We start from the raw sequence: 19,013 nt of genomic DNA, 5'->3' as shown, positions 1-19,013 counted from the left end.
TGTCTTCTATAGACAGACTCCATCAGAATGCTAGTTTCTCTGTTTGAAATTTATTTTGTTGATGTTAAGCGAAACCTCAGTAGTATAAATCACTATTGTAACCATCCCTGAGATACCATGACAGGAATTTGCTGCCAAACTTTGGAGATGTAAAAATGGTTCCAATAATTAGTTTTTGTCAGGGTTCATTGTATTTTCCTTTTTGATGTGTTTTCATCACATTAGGCAATTCATCATTATCAATGAGACAGAAATCTTAACTCTTTTGATGGCAGTATGCTGTTCAGCTGTTTAAATTGACATTCATCCAGTTTTACCCACAGATTCAGTTGTGTACACATCTCTCTCTCTTACTCATGCTATCTCTGCTGTCCGTGTAAAATGATCCTTCATTTATAGAAAGTTATAATCCACTATTCAGCTCCGCAATTCATGAAGAATTTTTTGCTGATGATATGTCCAACAATGGAAAATCCAGGATGGAATGTAATAATTGTATGAAAAGGATAGTTGCTACTCACCATATAGCGGAGATGCTCAGTCGCAGATAGGCACAACAAAAGGACTGTCAGAAAATGAGCTTTCAGCCAACATGACCTTTGTGTGTGTGTGTGTGTGTGTGTGTGTGTGTGTGTGTGTGTGTGTGAAAGAGAGAGAGAGAGAGAGAGAGAGAGACCAAAAAAGGCCATGTTGGCCGAAAGCTCATTTCCTCAGAGTCTTTTTGTCATGCCTATCTGTGACTCAACATCTCCGCTATGTGGTGAGTAGCAACTATCCTTTTCATTATATTGGTAATATGTGCAAGTTCTTTATTTTGTAATGGGCCCATGTCAATATTTACATACACATACACGTCTTGCCTTGTATATGCCCAAATACATATGTTTCTCCATTATTATTTCACCCACTGTATGTTTCTGACTAAAACTAGTTCTACGTCCCTCTTTGTCAACAGCCTGTAGAGTTTTGGCTTATAAAATTGGTTTTGTAGCAGGGTTCCTCCTTTATTCATGGCTAAATTAGTCTATGTCGGCAAAACTGATGACAGCCAATAATGTATTTTTGTAAGCCCACACAATGTGTCTTTCATTCGGCTTCTGGTAAACAAGAAATTTGACTACTTTAATTACTTCATTGTGTATTTTATTTATGGCTCACAAAACTAGACAAACAACTGAATCCTTCTTGCTACAGTTGCAATCTGTTCCTAAGAGGTTTTCTGCATACTCCCACAACTGAGAATTACGTTAATTATGTATTGTACTTTGATTGTTTTTCTAATAAAGTCAACACAAAACAACCATTTTAACAGATGACATAAGGTTCCAAATTTAACTGCAATTACCCTATACAATCACGTTCACTTTTCTTGTATAATGCAGTGAGCATACTGCTTCTTATAATGGGATGATTGTATTGCGACACAAGAAAAACTACAAAATTACTATGATGTTTACAGCTCAACTATTTTATCGATCCTTTACTTCAGTGTGTTATTTTTAGTACCGGAAAAATATATAAACTACAATATAATGTGTGCCATCAATTTTTATGAAGAAATACAAAACAGGAACAGATTATATTGTTTCATACCTAGGTAAGACAAGGTAGTAATTGTAACATGTTGTTGGTGGCTATTACAACCATTTATAATAAACTGTGACAGCATACAAATTTGACATTTTGCATTATGCATGTATTATTCATTTTCCTGAGAAGTAAGTTTCATTCATATCAATTGCTTTTCGTTTTGGAGCCTAAAGTATGCCACATTATATTATAACCCGTCACAAATTATAAAGTTGCATTTAGTGAGGCACACTGATCTATTGAGGTCTATAAAGCATTAATCTCAAAGAAATATTAACCCCACTTACTCTGTGATCTTGCCTTATTGCACGTACTAACTGATTGTGATGTACACTGAGGTTAAAATCACAAAAAAATTAAAATTAATGATCTCTGGCAAGTTTTATTTTGCAAAAAAAATATTAGAAATATAATCAAACAGCAACATATTTAAGTACACCAGTAATAAATAAAAATTAAAGCTACAATACATACACATATTTCTATTTAAGTACACCTATAAGAATATATTCAAACCCCAGGTTATGCCACCAAGTCAGGTAATAACATATTTCTTCTGGAACTTTGGTCCTTTATGTCCCTTCTTTTTAATATAAAGTGCTAAATGTTGACAATATCACAGTACTGACATCTATGGAAAACATTCTAGTACATTACTTAAAAATATCTGCCATTTGTCTGAATACTAAAATACACACCAACTGTACACACAATAGTATACAGTAAACAAGAACAATGACATATAATCTCTTCCTAAAAGCTATACACATTTTCAAAAGCTTTTCTGCACCTGAATCACAAGGCAGAAACTAAAAATATCTTCAGAATGTAAAAGAAACTTACTGCTTCAGTTAGTCCCATAAAGTTTCTTATCAAGTAGTGTGCTGCTTCAGCACAGGCAATATGAGCACTCACACAGAATGCACTGCATATTCATTTGCTTCAGTGTGAAGCCTGCGTACACCATTATTAGTTTATTCAACACAACCAAAGCAGTAGCGACACACAAATAATGTCTAAGGTAAGTGAAAATCAACAGCATATGCAATGTGACAAAATGTTACGAAAACAATAACTTAGCTACTATACAAATACATCTGCAGCAGCTACAAAAACTGTCTTACCATAGGCTTTCACTTTTGTACCTTTTTAAACCTCTCAAACATTTATTATTCTTATATAATTAATACAAAAATAACATCATACTGCTTGTTTCTTTCCCGTTATTACAAGTTGTTTTAACTACTGAATTAGTTTATACGATTATGAAGACTCGGATGATTTATGGGAAGGACTCTTGTTGTGCTAGATAATTTATGTCAGTCTATATTTTAAAATTCCTAACACTTTCTGTAACACATGCACCAGTAAATTATTTTTGGACATCAAAGAAATATGAAACAGAAATATGCTGGTGACAGCTCTCAACGTGGATCTTGATTTTTCACATTTTAGAGTCCAGATTTTTATATGGCATGTCCATAATTTGTTATTATCTTTCAAGTTATTTAGGCACTGTTCACTACTTACATCACCAAGTTACATGGCACCAAAAAATATTTCAACATTCTATGAAAAATGTTCCAAATCTCCCATTGCACCACAACAAATAACTGGACAAGATGTTAACATAGCAAATCTTAAAAATTTATACATTTCAGTTGTGTTAATTCCACAAACAGGAACAATCTACAGATAACCACACTGATAAAAATCTCACCATTTTAAAACAGTTACATGAAATATTTTACATTAATCAAAACTGCTGCATTAGTTACCCCCATTTTCATTCGAGCAACAAGAAAATACTACAAAAAACAATGAAACACAATAATGAGCAACTGTAAAATAGTAACTTTCTTAAAACATACATATGAATTACAACAAGTTATTAAAATGCTATGATGAAGGCAAACAGTCTACAAAATGCCATTAACACAGATATAGTAGCATACTTTCTCAATTATTTACTTGATTCATATGAGGTGATACAATTACAGTATTACACCATAATAAAAGGGTGTATAAAAGGGCCAGGTTCTACTAAACAGCACAGCATTAAAAATACTCTTAAGTTTTCTTCTTCCTTGTCTCCACTTAAAAAACTATTTTTCATCCCAACACTCATTATGTACACAGAATTAAAGTTACTAATGCACGTTTTTCATAACTTACATGAAGTTTGAGGCAGTTCTTATGGAGGCAATAGATGTGGGAAGAGTTACTGAATTTCTTACCAACATACAGAGCTTACACTTTCCTTCATTTTCTTTGTTTTTACAGTCCATTTGGCAACTAATAAAAACAAATGAGCCTTAACTAAATGTAAATGAATTAAATAATTTAATGACCAAAAGATTATAAAGTGTCGCACATGGCAATGTTCTGGTTAGTTTCATACACTGCATCAGGACCTCTGAATTAGGACAATTGGAGGGCAAACAAGCTGAAATACCACAAATACACATTAAATGAAATGACACAAATCATCCACACTTACCCCACAATAACAGAAAATCAAATTACTGAACTATCAGATACAATATTAATGCAATGGACTGATAGAATATCATAATTTGTGCCGGAAATATGAACTTGCATGATGAGGACTCTCGATAGTTTACAACAATACTCTTTACTGGATTCACAAGCCCCCCTCATACTCGTGCACCTTAGTTTGAGTGGCAGCCTCTTCTTGTGGGCTGCCTTTGGGCAAGTGCTAGCACTCTGGGCAGTTAGGTTTAGAAGAAGAATCTGGCAGCAGCACAGCATGTTCCTCTCCTTCTACTGCTACTTCACCTTCCACTTCTTCCACAGGCTTTGCACTACCATTTGGAGGACTGCGGGCGGGTGTGTTGCCTGTTGACCTGCGACGTTCTGCTTCTGCTATGTATTGCTGCAGCAGGCTTTTATCGGTCTGTCAGATGAAAAAATTAAATCCTCACTAAAAACTGATAAATCATGAGAATTATATTAAGTAAGGGGGAAAAAAACAGCTGTATGTAATAGATTTGTTAACTATTATATCAAACATTACAGCTAATAGCAAAAATACAGGAATTTTGCTCAGTGTCATTTCACATAATTTCAACCTAAACTTTCCTCACTGTTACAGACAGTAAACAGAATATCATCCATTCCTACATCACTGCAGTTTAAACAGAGTGCAGCAACCAGAAAAGAAATATTTATTTCTGACCAAGAGAGATGGCACAGTGATGAGCAAAATGGACTTTCATTTGGGAGGAGCAATGTTTAATTCATATCCAACCATTCAAGTTTCTGTTTCCCAGTTTCTGAAACCATTTCAATTGTAGACCCTTCAATAAATCTGTGACCATATTTTCTCTCAGCTTATCCCAGTCTGAGAATGGGCTATAACTCAATGTATAGTTGACAAGGTCAAACAATGGAAAATCCAGGATAGAATATAGCAATATTATGAGAAAGAAAGTTGCTACTGACCATATAGCGGAGATGCCGAGTTGCACTCACACTACATCCCCATACCCCCATCTTTCAACCATTCCAGTATGCAGCAATTACTGTTTAGTGTCATAGGAGACACTGAACTATAGCTAGTAAATAATGAAAAATTATTCTGGATTAAGGAAAAATAATACAATTAAGATGACAGAGAAAAGAAGGAAAGGTAAGTTTAAAGTCTTTCAAGATAATTAGAGAAATTATTCAAGTGAAGAAGGCTGAGTTATACTATCTGCTTTGCCCTATCATATGGGTGATGGTGCATTTCACCTGCTGTGATTCAGGAAAATCAAGAGAAATTTAAATAAAAATTATGGAGCAGAGTCTCAAATCTGAGGTCAATATCCTGATCACTGTGCCCTTCTCCTTGGTAATTCACAGTGATACTTTTGCTAAATTAAGTAAGTAAATCAAACATTATGCCAGACATACAAAGAAGCTGGAAATTGCATGCATAAATTTTCTGACCTTCATGGATAATTTCAAAAGGTTAAAGGTCATACACAAAATACTTAAATGAAGACAAAGAGACTTTCACAAGTTAAGTATATGCAAGCACCATTAATTGGCAACATGTACCATTCACCTCATGCATGACAGTTTGTTACAATGAGAACATGCAAGTTGATTCGTTAAGCTTACACATTTCAGTCGCTCATCTAGAAAATGCTAGTTTTTTCCACAAATATTTTTTCCTCCACATTTAGATTAAATTTAGGTCAAAATTCATATTTTACTAATCTTCCCCACACACATGACAATATGCCGAAAGATGGTGCAGTAATTAATGTACTGACTTTACACTCATGAGGACTGCAATTCAAAACTCTGTCCAACCATCCATATTTAGTTTCTTTCACTATTTTCCCCTCAATCACTCAAGGTAAATTATGGCGTGGATCCTTTCAAATGGATGCTTCCATTTACCCTTTTTTATTTTTTTGACATTCATATTATTAGTCTAGCTGTTCCATTAATGAAATTTGCGACAACATTATAATTCTATCAAAGTTTTTAGTTCTTTCCCCAGTACTTTAATTCCTCTTCCAAATTTCTCCTTGCTTTCATTTGTTTCTTGCTCAGTATACAGACTGAGTAACATCAAGGATTGTCTACAACACTATCTTTCCTCTTCCTAACTACTGCTTCCCTCTGATGTCCTTCACCTGTTACAGCTGCAATGTGTTTTCTGTACAAGTTGTATGTAATTTTTTACGCTCTGTATTTTATCTCTGCTATCTTGAAAATTTATCAAAAGTTTGCTCTAAATTTAGAAGTGTTATAAATGAAGGTTTGCCTTTCTTCAATCTAGGTGTCAGTACTGCCTCATGTGTTCTCTCATTTATCTGGAGCCAGACTCATCTTCCCTGAGGGTTGGCTTTTACCATTTTTTCCATTCTTCTGCAAATAATGTGTGTCAGTATCTTGCAACTATGATTTACTAAACTGATGGTCTGTAAGAGTGACACCTGTCAGCACCTGTCTTTCTTGGATTTGGGGTTATTATACTCAGAGTATTTTGCCTGTCTCACATCTGGCACACCATTTTTGTTGTGGTTGACTCTCCAAAACATTTAAATAGTTCTAAGTTACAGTTACAATCTTGGAATGGGTGTGAATGCTTGCCTTTCATACACAGAATTCATCAGATCATGAAAATGCAGTCAGTGCAGCATATAATGACACTGCAGTTATGTTTATGGGAGGAGGATGTGAGGCACAAAACAACTGAAAGGGATGAAAGCAAAGCTTTAAATTAAAAAATGTAATTTCAGTTATAGATGATGAATCTTGTTACTGCTGCTTGAGCTTGAGCATTACTACAGAGTGTCGCTGCCTGGCCCACATTTTTTGGCATCTGCTATAATGTGACAAGCTTGCACAAGTTTCTTTGCACCTGATACTCCTGGAACCAAGCCATATATCACTGCCATGATGGGTGGGAGATCCTAACTACATCACATTGTTGATTGCACGTATTTTAAGCAGCATAAATAAAATACAGATTGTGCAAATTGTCTACAGAATACAGAATTAACTAACCAGTATCAATTATCATCCAACCTGCATACATCTGATCCTGCTTTTTGTATTTATGCCTTGATCATTCTCTTATAATTTGACTGCCCCCCTTCTCTCTCTCTCTCTCTCTCTCTCTCTCAGCATTAATTATTCTTTGGCATTTCAAGGTGTGTCCTATCAACCTATCCTTTCTTTTAGTGAGATTGTGCCACAAGGTCTTTTTTCCAGATTTGACTTTGTACCTTTTCATTAGTTATCCAGTCCAGGTATCTCGCATTCAGCATTCTTAGAAGTAGAATGGCTTGTCCCTACTTCATTCCACCTGCTGGCAATTTCTAACCATTCTTTTAATAATGTGTCATTTTATGTGAGCCCATTCCTACTAGAGGGTAATCATACAGCTGCATTCTTGGAAAATATATGTATGAAATAACTGGAGTATATGTATTACTAAGTGTGTACCACCAACTGCTTAGTGCAATTTCCACTGGCAACTCCAACCAAAATGTGACTGTCACATGACTAGCAATCTGGAGTGGGGCAGGAAAGGGGGAGGAATAGCAGGATACTGGTGGGGGGAGAGAAGAGGGCTGTCTGGCAGGGTGTGCAGGGACTCAAGATTGCAAGGTGCAGTGTCGGGAAGTGGGGTGTGAGGGGAAAAGATAGGGACCAGAAAACGAGAGGAGCAGGAACACGAAAGAAATGGCAGGTACATTGCAGAGGGTAGCATACAAAGAGGGTTAGGAAATGTGAAAATGGAGGAGGTGATAGGATGAGGGGCAGAAACTGTTGGTTAGAGGGTGTGGGGCTAGTAGGTTACCATAACCTGAGGCCAAAATAATTTCGGGTGTGGAAAATATGTTGTACGGATAACTCCCATATGGACAGTTCAGGAAAGCTGGTGGCTGAGGGGAGGATCCAGATGGCCTGGGTTGTGAAGCAGCCACTGAAATCAAGCACTCATGTTCAGCTGCATGTTGTGCCACATGCTAGTCCACTTTGCTCTTGGCAACAGTTTGGTGGTGGCCTTTTATCCCGGTGGACCGCTGGTTGGTACTCATACCAACACAAAAAGCCATTTAATGATTGCTGCGGACATGATATACAACATGGCTGCTTTCACAGGTGGCCTGGACTTCGGTGGAGTAAGCTAAGTGTAAGACAAGACTAGAGGAGGAAGTGCTGGGTGGGTGGATTGGGAAAGAGCAAAGTAGATCATCCTGTGGAACAACATGCAGCTGGAGGGTAACATTCTTGATTTCAATGCCTGCTTCACAGCCCTGGCCATCTGCACCACTCCCAAAATTATCCTGGCCTCAACATACGTTAACCTAATGTCCCCACACCCTTCACCCAAGAGTTTCTGCCCCCTCACCTTATCACCTCCTTCCTTTTCACATTTGCCTCACTCTTTTTGTGTGCCTCCTCCTGCCTATGTATCTGCTCAGCCTTTTCCCTTCCCTGCTTCATTCCTTTTCTACTCCCTGTCTACCCCCACACTCACTACCTCCTGTCACTAGGCCTGGCACACTCTACTCCTGCAAGCCCTGCCAGACAGCTTGGCTGAAAGCTATAATGTGTAACAGTCTTTTCATTGTGCCTGCCTGCAACTCAGTGTGTCATCTTTACAGTCAATAGTAATATATAGTTTTCCTAGTTGCTTTTGTTAGTAAAGTTTCTCATTTGTCAAAAAAGAACATGTTGTAATTTCTCTGTCTGGTAGTAAAAGTTGTGTTTTGTTCATTAAAGTTGCAATTATTTGTGATACACTATGCTTAAAGGCCTGAATTTCATCCAACTTCTTCCAGTGAATAGATTCTACCATGAAATTCCATTCTGGAAGGACTGCACAATATCAATACGTGGCAGATTATGAAATATTAAGTGGAATCATAACATTTGCCAATTAAAAATCTGCTTTCATTTGAGAACAGGTGGCATTCAGAGGTGGCAAAATACACTGCATACGGTGGAGACTTCGACAATTGCTACTGCAAATCCTACTGTGTTCTCATTGTCAATACACATTTATGAGCAGGTGCAGTGTCATGAGGAAAGACTTTTTTTCCCTACTGATCTACATTTACCTGGTTCTCTCATTGTCTGCACCACCATTTGATGGACAGATCATTGTCTTCTCTCTAAAGATTAATATTTATGTTCATGGAGCATTTTTGTAGCATTCTAGTACTGACTGAACCGACTGGTAACAAATCAAACAGTAGGTCACCAAATTGCTTTGAGGTTTTCCTTTACAAGCGGCTTCTCATTTCTTCATCCATACTTTCACGTTTTACTCTGTTAGGTAACAAATAAGATGAGTGCCCCATAAGACGCAGGGAACAATGATCTTAACCTTTTCAGTAGATGAAACTGACTTCTTTGTATTTGTAAGGTATGCAGCCATCCAGACTTGGCATGTAGTAAGTCCTCAGAAATATCTTTATCACTTAATACTTTATTTACGATACATTTCGAGTAATCATCATCAGATAACTGCAACCAAATTTACACAAAAGACGAATCAGAAAAGCCCATATACAAATATTAAAAGACCAATGGGCCATCAGGAACAAAGTACACATTGAGCACAAGTACTTACAATATGCTTAGGAAGTGAAGTCAAATGGATTTATAATCATTATGACTGATGACTCATATGAGGATTTCATATTCTTAATTGACAAAAATATCAAACTGTCACACAAAAGACATCATTGTCCTCTCCCATGCAGAGAGGCATTAACAAACAACAGATACTTCATTATGCTGAAGCTATCGATACATTTTACATGCTTTGATTGTAAAGAAAATTCTCTAATAAATTATATGACACTCAGTGTAATGTTGTCATTGAGCTTCATTGCAAAATGTGTCACAGAACCAGTCACCAATTAAGGTCTCTTTAAGCTCATATAACCTTGTGGCTTTCATGAAAGTAAGGATTCGAAGCAGCCATTGTCCGACCAGCAGTTCTCACACAAGGGTAAATTCTTAACAGCACATCCATGATAACGGGCATACATTAATGAATCACATGCAGGTTATAGCATTCAACACCTTTCTCACCATTGGCAACGATGTGTAGAAGACCTGTTGAATCATCCTGATGCCTACTGATGGTTCGTAATGTACTTGAATCCAGTCTGCACATGATAAAATTCCTCTTAGTAATTGCAACTGATAAGTAATAAATATCAGATTTATTCACAAAATATTCATCCTTTATTTGCTGTAACTACATTCATTCATTTTGAGGTCTAACTAATTTCTTTCAGAGCAGTGTCACTGATAATGCAAAAACTTGTTCCCATTGGGCCAAACACTGCTGGAAACACTTTTGCAGCACAATATTTTGGAACAGTGTAATTTAACGTTGCTTTACAGATACTGTTTTATCTTGACTCAACACAAATCTGTTTTAGTACTTTTTCAGCTAATGTAATTGCTAAAATACTTAATGACGTCAAATTGGAGAGTGTGGACTTGACAGTAAAGCTGTATGCAATTACAAAATCCTGCATCAGAGGCAGATAATGATTACTAATGGAGCTGCCAAGTTGACTGCTGCCCATTGGTCTGATCATTTGCACTGTTAAAGATCACTGAGATAATGATAAAACTTTTGGTAGAACTTCTTTGTAATGATTTTGTCTTTGAAGGTATGCACTCACAAGAGCAAAAGAAAGTGATCATCATCTTTAATTTGTAATTCAATAGATAAAAAATCTAATCACCATGTGGCAGCAGGAAAAACACACATATAAAGGTACTGAAATCTGCTAGAGCCAGTGGCTCCTCCTCCTGGCACAAGGGTTGAAGAAGAAGGAAGAGGGTTAAAGGAAGAGGGCTGGTGAGATGTAGGTAATGGGGAGAGTTCAATAAAGTCTCCCAGAACCCCAGGTCAGGGGAGATTTACTGCATGGGACGAGAAGGAAAGACTGATCATTGGATACTGCACTGGATGAGATTTGTGTTGTCATTTCTGTTGATGTATTGAACCATGTGAATATTGTTCTTTCTGATATATTAGCTCATTGATAAATCAGCCATGTGGCCATCATTCATTGATTATTTTTGTTGATGTATGGTCTACACTTTACTGAAGACTAATTGTCATTTTGCTAAGATGTGTCATAAACCCACAGTTAATCGCCAGTGATTACAGTGTTCAGCAAGTTGTGGTCACTATTTAAATTGTTCTGCATGTCTTAGTGTTTTCTAGGTGGTGTTTCTTCTGTTCCATCTCTTGCAGCTTCAGCATAAATTTCATGTTTTCTACTCTCAATCACAAATCCTCACTCAAAACTGGTTGGATAAATCAGTGCTAATAACCGTTTGGTTTGTGATCTTTCTAAATTGTTGCTTCAATTGTCCTACATAGCCACAATGTATAATCAGTGACAGTCATCATCTTTGGATGACCTACTGGATGTAATTTGCTGTCCACTATCGCAAAATCATTTTTTAAGTGGTTACCACTCCTTCACACCCATTATTTAATTTCCAAGACTCAAAGACTATCAAGTATAATTTACACTTCGATATTTCCAAGCGTCTGTTATTATTATATATAAAAGTCATTACATTCCATCATTAATTAACCAAATGTTAATGTCCACTGAAAATAATCAATTTTTGGCAATATAATTTAATGGATAGACCAAAGAATTTACTCCCCAAGTGGCAGCAGGACAAAACACATGAAAAAAGGTTAAAGGTATGCAAGCTATCAGAGGCAGAAGGGTTGAAGGGGAATGAAGAGTGGTGAAGGAAAAGGACTTGTGAAGTTTAGAAAAAGGAGTAGAGTTCAAGAAAGTCACCCAGGACTCTGGGTCACGGGAGACTTGCTGGACAGGATGAGAAGGGAAGACTCTTTCCCTCTCATCCTGTCAGGTTAAGTTTTCCCTGACCTGGGGTCCAGAGTGACTTTTCTGAACTCTACGGTTTTTTCTAAACTTCTGCAGTCATTTTTCTTCACCCCTCTTCCTTCCCCTTCAACTCTTCTGCCAAAAGCTTGCATACCAATAACCTTTCTTCATGAGTGTTTTCTCCTGCTGCTGCTTGGCAAGTAGATTTTATCGATCCATATGTTATTGTCTGGTATTTTTATGTGTGGGAAAAAATTTAAGCCTCCTGTGAATGTACCCCCCCCCCCCCCCCCACCTCTCAACTGATGGACAACTGCTATGTTCCTTTGTTGAGATGGTAAAAATTAAGCTTCAAAATTTCTAGTACATTTCTTTTGGACAGTAGTGATCAATACTCTGTGTCAAATGACCTGGGTTTCAGATCCACAAGAAGAAAATTAAAAATGGAAGAAGTATTTTTGATATGAAAATCAGATATGAGCTAATGACAATAACTTGTTTTTACAATGAAAAATAATATTAGGAATTGAAGTAGAACATACCTCAACAAAGAACTGTCTGGGCAGATTAATATAAGAATCACTGCCTTTCATATACAATAGTCTACTACCAGTACAGGATCCAAGATTTTAGTACAAGCTTACCTGTGAGTAATAATTAGATACAGGAGAGTCCATTGGTCCCTGGCTTTTGTCATCTTCATCCAGAGAGTGAAGCAGCTTTGAACAGAAAATATGTCACTAATTATAGCATCACAAGACTTCACTGAAACAAAACATCTTTTAGAGATCAAAATTGAAATGAAATATGCCACATATAAAAATATTTTATCATTTGAAGTATGATACCTCAAACAAATCAAGAAACTACTTGCATTTCTAAGGAAGTAGCCATTGTAGTGACTGCTTTTTTAACTTTAACAAGATAATTATGCTCTGATACTGTTAATCAAGAACACCAAAGGGCAAAAATGGTGGAGTTCCTGTGGAATCTCATGCTAGATAACATGAAGAGAGATTTTGTACATGTGGTGTCTGTTCTTTCAGAGATGTCCAACAGAACAAACACCACATGCATAATTAAAGGTGAGGATGACCAGTTGATAACTTCAGTGCAGATGCACAACAAGCTCAAACTATTACAGGAATCTGCAAAATGCTGTGAGTAATGAGGGTAATGGACAAGGGGCACTACATCAATAGTGTGGATAAGTTGAGAATCTGGGTCTGATGAGAGGCATGCTACGGTAGTCCATGCAGTTGTGATGACCACTGTGTCTGGATGGCACAGTGATCTGCACATCTGCCTAATAAGCAGAAGAGCTGGGTTTGAATTCTGATCTGGAGAGAAATTTTCAACTTTCCCTTTTCATTTAAATCAATGGCCACTAGGGGCTAATGCAATTATTCCTTTGTATTTTGAGAAATATTTTTAGTCAAATAAGTGTGGACTCTTAAATGGGATGTACAGGTGACCATTAATTGAATGTATTGTGCACATAAACAAATTTCCAGCATTAGTCTCTTTTCTTTTGTCCCAGGCCTTTTGTAACGCAAAAACACATTTGTGCTAAGAAATGACAACATGCACCCCATGGACTGCTATTGACTGATACCTGGACCTTTTTAGGATTGCTAAAAACCAATTAAATTACAGAGACACAGTCACAAGTTACATTAATTTTTTTAGCACTTTCAGCATCAACAAGAACTGTGTCAATATGTTAACTTCATTATTAAGAGTACCTCTCTCTGATGTCCAACCACACACTCTTATTGAACTACTTTATCTCAAGTTAACAATCCATGAATTTCATAACAATTTTTATTCTCTTGGTAAAGAGCAAAAAACATTCCAAAACATGATATGAACTCACATGCATGGATCTGATCTGAAATACAGGTCTTATGCCATTTGGCTATAGTTCCAGTAAACAAGGGCATTTCTGCTCAAGTACATCTCCAATGGCTCAAACTCCCTAGTTATTCCATTTCTCAGAAACTATTATGCTGCATGCCTGATAAATGGCTATGACATATCCACAATTTTAAGGTTTCTAATTACTCTACTTGGATTGAAATCAATCCTCCACTATGAACTTTCACCTTGATTTTGCAAAAACGCAGGCATAGTGACTTTCAGAGCAGTTTTTTCAACTGGCATAAGGCAGTACTTCGATGTTCATTGAAATCAGAGGAGCAAAGGGCTGACAAGATGGTGATGCGTGTAGATGTAATAGTAAGTTGCTCCATAAATCATGAGTATTTAGCTTCTGTTGTTGTTGTTGTGGTCTTCAGTCCTGAGACTGGTTTGATGCAGCTCTCCATGCTACTCTATCCTGTGCAAGCTTCTTCATCTCCCAGTACCTACTGCAACATACATCCTTCTGAATCTGCTTAGTGTATTCATCTCTTGGTCTCCCCCTACGATTTTTACCCTCCACGCTGCCCTCCAATACTAAATTGGTGATCCCTTGATGCCTCAGAACATGTCCTACCAACCGATCTCTTCTTCTAGTCAAGTTGTGCCACAAACTCCTCTTCTCCCCAATTCTATTCAATACCCCCCTCATTAGTAATGTGATCTACCCATCTAATCTTCAGCATTCTTCTGTAGTACCACATTTCGAAGCCTCTATTCTCTTCTTGTCTAAACTATTTATCGTCCATGTTTCACTTCTATACATGGCTACACTCCATACAAATACTTTCAGAATCGACTTCATGACACTTAAATCAATACTCGATGTTAACAAATTTCTCTTCTTCAGAAACGCTTTCCTTGCCATTGCCAGTCTACATTTTATATCCTCTCTACTTTGACCATCATCAGTTATTTTGCTCCCCAAATAGCAAAACTCCTTAACTACTTTAAGTGTCTCATTTCCTAATCTAATACCCTCAACATCTCCCGACTTAATTCGACTACATTCCATTATCCTCGTTTTGCTTTTGTTGATGTTCATCTTATATCCTCCCTTCAAGACACCATCCATTCTGTTCAACTGCTCTTCCAAGTCCTTTTCTGTCTCTGACAGAATTACAATGTCATCGGCGAACCTCAAAGTTTTTATTTCTTCTCCATGGATTTTAATACCTACTCCAAATTTTTCTTTTGTTTCCTTTACTGCTTGCTCAATATACAGATTGAATAACATCGGGGAGAGGCTACAACCCTGTCTCACTCACTTCCCAACCACTGCTTCCCTTTCATGTCCCTCGACTCTTATAACTGCCATCTGGTTTCTGTACAAATTGTAAATAGCGTTTCGCTCCCTGTATTTTACCCCTGCCACCTTTAGAATTTGAAAGAGAGTATTCCAGTCAACATTGTCAAAAGCTTTCTCTAAGTCTATAAATGCTAAAAACGTAGGTTTGCCTTTCCTTAATCTTTCTTCTAAGATAAGTCATAAGGTCAGTATTGCCTCACATGTTCCAGTATTTCTATGGAATCCAAACTGATCTTCGCCGAGGTCGGCTTCTACTAATTTTTCCATTTGTCTGTAAAGAATTCGTGTTAGTATTTTGCAGCTGTGGCTTATTAAACTGATTGTTCGGTAATTCTCACATCTGTCAACACCTGCTTTCTTTGGGATTGGAATTATTATATTCTTCTTGAAGTCTGAGGGTATTTCACCTGTTTCATACATCTTGCTCACCAGATGGTAGAGTTTTGTCAGGACTGGCTCTCCCAAAGACGTCAGTAGTTCCAATGGAATGTTGTCTACTCCGGGGGCCTTGTTTCGACTCAGGTCTTTCAGTGCTCTGTCAAACTCTTCACGCAGTATCGTATCTCCCATTTCATCTTCATCTACATCCTCTTCCATTTCCATAATATTGTCGTCAAGTACATCGCCCTTGTATAGACCCTCTATATACTCCTTCCACCTTTCTGCTTTCCCTTCTTTGTTTAGAATTGGGTTTCCATCAAAGCTCTTGATATTCATGCAAGTGGTTCTCCTTTCTCCAAATGTCTCTTTAATTTTCCTATAGGCAGTATCTATCTTACCCGTAGTGAGATAAGCTTCTACATCCTTACATTTGTCCTCTAGCCATCCCTGCTTAGCCATTTTGCACTTCCTGTCGATCTCATTTTTGAGACGTTTGTATTCCTTTTTGCCTGCTTCATTTACTGCATTTTTATATTTTCTCCTTTCATCAATTAAATTCAAGATTTCTTCAGTTACCCAAGGATTTCTACTAGCCCTCGTCTTTTTACCTACTTGATCCTCTGCTGCCTTCACTACTTCATCCCTCAAAGCTACCCATTCTTCTTCTACTGTATTTCTTTCCCCCATTCCTGTCAATTGTTCCCTTATGCTCTACCTGAAACTCTGTATAACCTCTGGTTCTTTCAGTTTATCCAGGTCCCATCTCCTTAAATTCCCACCTTTTTGCAGTTTCTTCAGTTTTAATCTACAGGTCATAACCAATAGATTGTGGTCAGAGTCCACATCTGCCCCTGGAAATGTCTTACAATTTAAAACCTGGTTCCTAAATCTCTGTTTTACCATTATGTAATCTATCTGATACCTTTTAGTATCTCCAGGGTTCTTCCATGTATACAACCTTCTATCAGGATTCTTAAACCAAGTGTTAGCTATGATTAAGTTGTGCTCTGTGCAAAATTCTACCAGGCGGCTTCCTCTTTCATTTCTTAGCCCTAATCCATATTCAACTACTATGTTTCCTTCTCTCCCTTTTCCTACACTCTAATTCCAGTCACCCATGACTATTAAATTTTCGTCTCCCTTCACTACCTGAATAATTTCTTTTATTTCATCATACATTTCTTCAATTTCTTCGTCATCTGCAGAGCTAGTTGGCATATAAACTTGTACTACTGTAGTAGGTGTGGGCTTAGTATCTATCTTGGCCACAATAATCCGTTCACTAAGCTGTTTGTAGTAGCTAACCCGCACTGCTATTTTTTTATTTATTATTAAACCTACTCCTGCATTACCCCTGTTTGATTTTGTATTTATAACCCTGTAGTCACCTGACCAGAAGTCTTGTTCCTCCTGCCAACGAACTTCACTAATTCCCACTATATCTAACTTTAACCTATCCATTTCCCTTTTCAAATTTTCTAACCTACCTGCCCGATTAAGGGACCTGACATTCCACGCTCCGATCCGTAGAACGCCAGTTTTCTTTCTCCTGATAACGACATCCTCTTGAGTAGTCCCCGCCCGGAGATCCGAATGGGGGACTATTTTATCTCCGGAATATTTTACCCAAGAGGACGCCATCATCATTTAATCATACAGTAAAGCTGCATGCCCTCGGGGAAAAATTACGGCCGTAGTTTCCCCTTGCTTTCAGCCGTTCGCAGTACCAGCACAGCAAGGCCATTTTGGTTATTGTTACAAGGCCAGATCAGTCAATCATCCAGACTGTTGCCCTTGCAACTACTGAAAAGGCTGCTGCCCCTCTTCAGGAACCACACGTTTGTCTGGCCTCTAAACAGATACCCCTCCGTTGTGGTTGTACCTATGGTACGGCTATCTGTATCGTTGAGGCACGCAAGCCTCCCCACCAACGGCAAGGTCCATGGTTCATGGGGGGGATTTAGATTCTATAAAGCGTATATTATGTGACAAAGTCAAATCAGATGGTGTTAGAGTATGTTCAGTGGTGCATAGGTGATATCATTCACTCTGCTTTGCGAAAGTGGACCATGAAAACATACCGTGTGCTTCTGGAACAAAGTGTAACAGTTGTTTAGCTGCAACTGAAATGTGTCATGCAAATTGTGAACTTAAAGTATTAGAAACATTGCAGAAAGAACTGAAAGCCACTTGAGAACATTTTCTGCTGCTGGAAAGCATGGTTAAAAGCCCATCTGAACCACCACATGGAGAACTCTGACAGTTTCAGACATACAGTCAACCAAATACGTGTGCAAAATCTATACATATTTCAAAGGCATTTAAGGTTCCTTTAAGAAATTTATTGCAACATCTTATTATGGGTTCAGAACAAACTCATGAGTTTATCACCACAGACGAAGTGCATCGATCTGAATCTCTAGGAATGAAAAATAAAATGAGCAATATGTCAGTAAAATCTGGCTGTCACGAGAATGTAAACAAAGTGACACAAAAAATACCAGTATGAGTGCAGTTTTGCTTGCTGACAGCCATGGAAGAGGACTTGTGCACATTCTTCATTACCAGCAAGATTTAAATGTTACAAGCGTTGTGAAACCTGGAGCAGGTTTGCAAGAAGTTCTAAAAGACTATAAAATCAGTAGATGTGTGTCACAGAATCAGTGTATCATAATTTTAGGTGGCTCAAGTGACATGTATAAAAATGCAGCAAACAGAATCTTAAGAGATGCACTTTTAGGTGGTCAAAAAGCGACTGTGATTGGTATACCTCACAGGCATGACCTTACAGAATCTGCTTGTGTAAATAAAGAGATTCAAAAAGTAAACAGCAGTTACAGAAAGATCTGCAAACCCACTTCAAATGCTTTTTTTCTCCCTGTTTATGATTTAGAAAGAAAGCATTTCACAACACACAGAATGCATCTAAATAAATGGGGCAAATCACAACTCAGCCAGAAAATCAGAGGAAAGTGTTTTTTATGACAGTCAGAAATGTGACAAAATTTCACTGCCAGCTGTAAAGGAGATGTGCAAAATATCTTTCCTACAAATAAATCCTGCTACAGCAGTACTAAAACAAAAATAATTGGTTATAGTTCAAAGTGTTGAGAAAGAAGTTATAAGAACAGTGGCAGCAGGTAAAACAACACAGTTTGGACCAGAGAACAAGAAAACAGCAAGAGTGACAACATATTCAGCTACAGAAACAACTACATCATCAGATATAACAAAAATATCCACAAGGACACAACCTGCTAGAGCAAGACAACCACCATCAAGAAGTGTGGATTTTTTACTGGCCACAGATGAAGACAGCACCTCCATAATTCATCTCAGAAGTGTTCTTCAGATTAAAGTGAAAGGAAGGCAAAGACAAATAAAGGTAAGTGATGATTCAGATATGCCAAGCAGAAACCCCAAGTTTATAACTG

At 37.5% G+C, this 19,013-nt stretch overlaps 1 protein-coding gene across 2 annotated transcripts in view; it reads right to left on the bottom strand.

Annotated features, from left to right (window-relative positions):
* Positions 1 to 1,946: 1,946 nt before the first annotated feature.
* The window catches only part of LOC126260239 (unextended protein), a 504,460-nt gene continuing 487,393 nt past the window's right edge, over positions 1,947 to 19,013 (bottom strand). The window contains exons 12-14 of one of the 2 annotated variants that reach the window (XM_049957561.1): positions 12,614 to 12,688; positions 10,168 to 10,244; positions 4,371 to 4,507 (exon numbers count right to left, since the gene is read on the bottom strand). In XM_049957561.1, the coding sequence (XP_049813518.1) occupies positions 10,212 to 10,244; positions 12,614 to 12,688 (108 nt within the window). In that variant the 3' untranslated portion in view covers positions 4,371 to 4,507; positions 10,168 to 10,211. Of the gene's footprint in view, positions 4,508 to 10,167; positions 10,245 to 12,613; positions 12,689 to 19,013 lie in introns of both variants that reach the window. The other variant, XM_049957553.1, reaches the window with a different exon arrangement.

The sequence above is a fragment of the Schistocerca nitens genome, chromosome 1, assembly GCF_023898315.1.
Source record: "Schistocerca nitens isolate TAMUIC-IGC-003100 chromosome 1, iqSchNite1.1, whole genome shotgun sequence".
Lineage (NCBI taxonomy): Eukaryota > Metazoa > Arthropoda > Insecta > Orthoptera > Acrididae > Schistocerca > Schistocerca nitens.
This window is presented reverse-complemented; position numbering and strand designations above follow the sequence as displayed.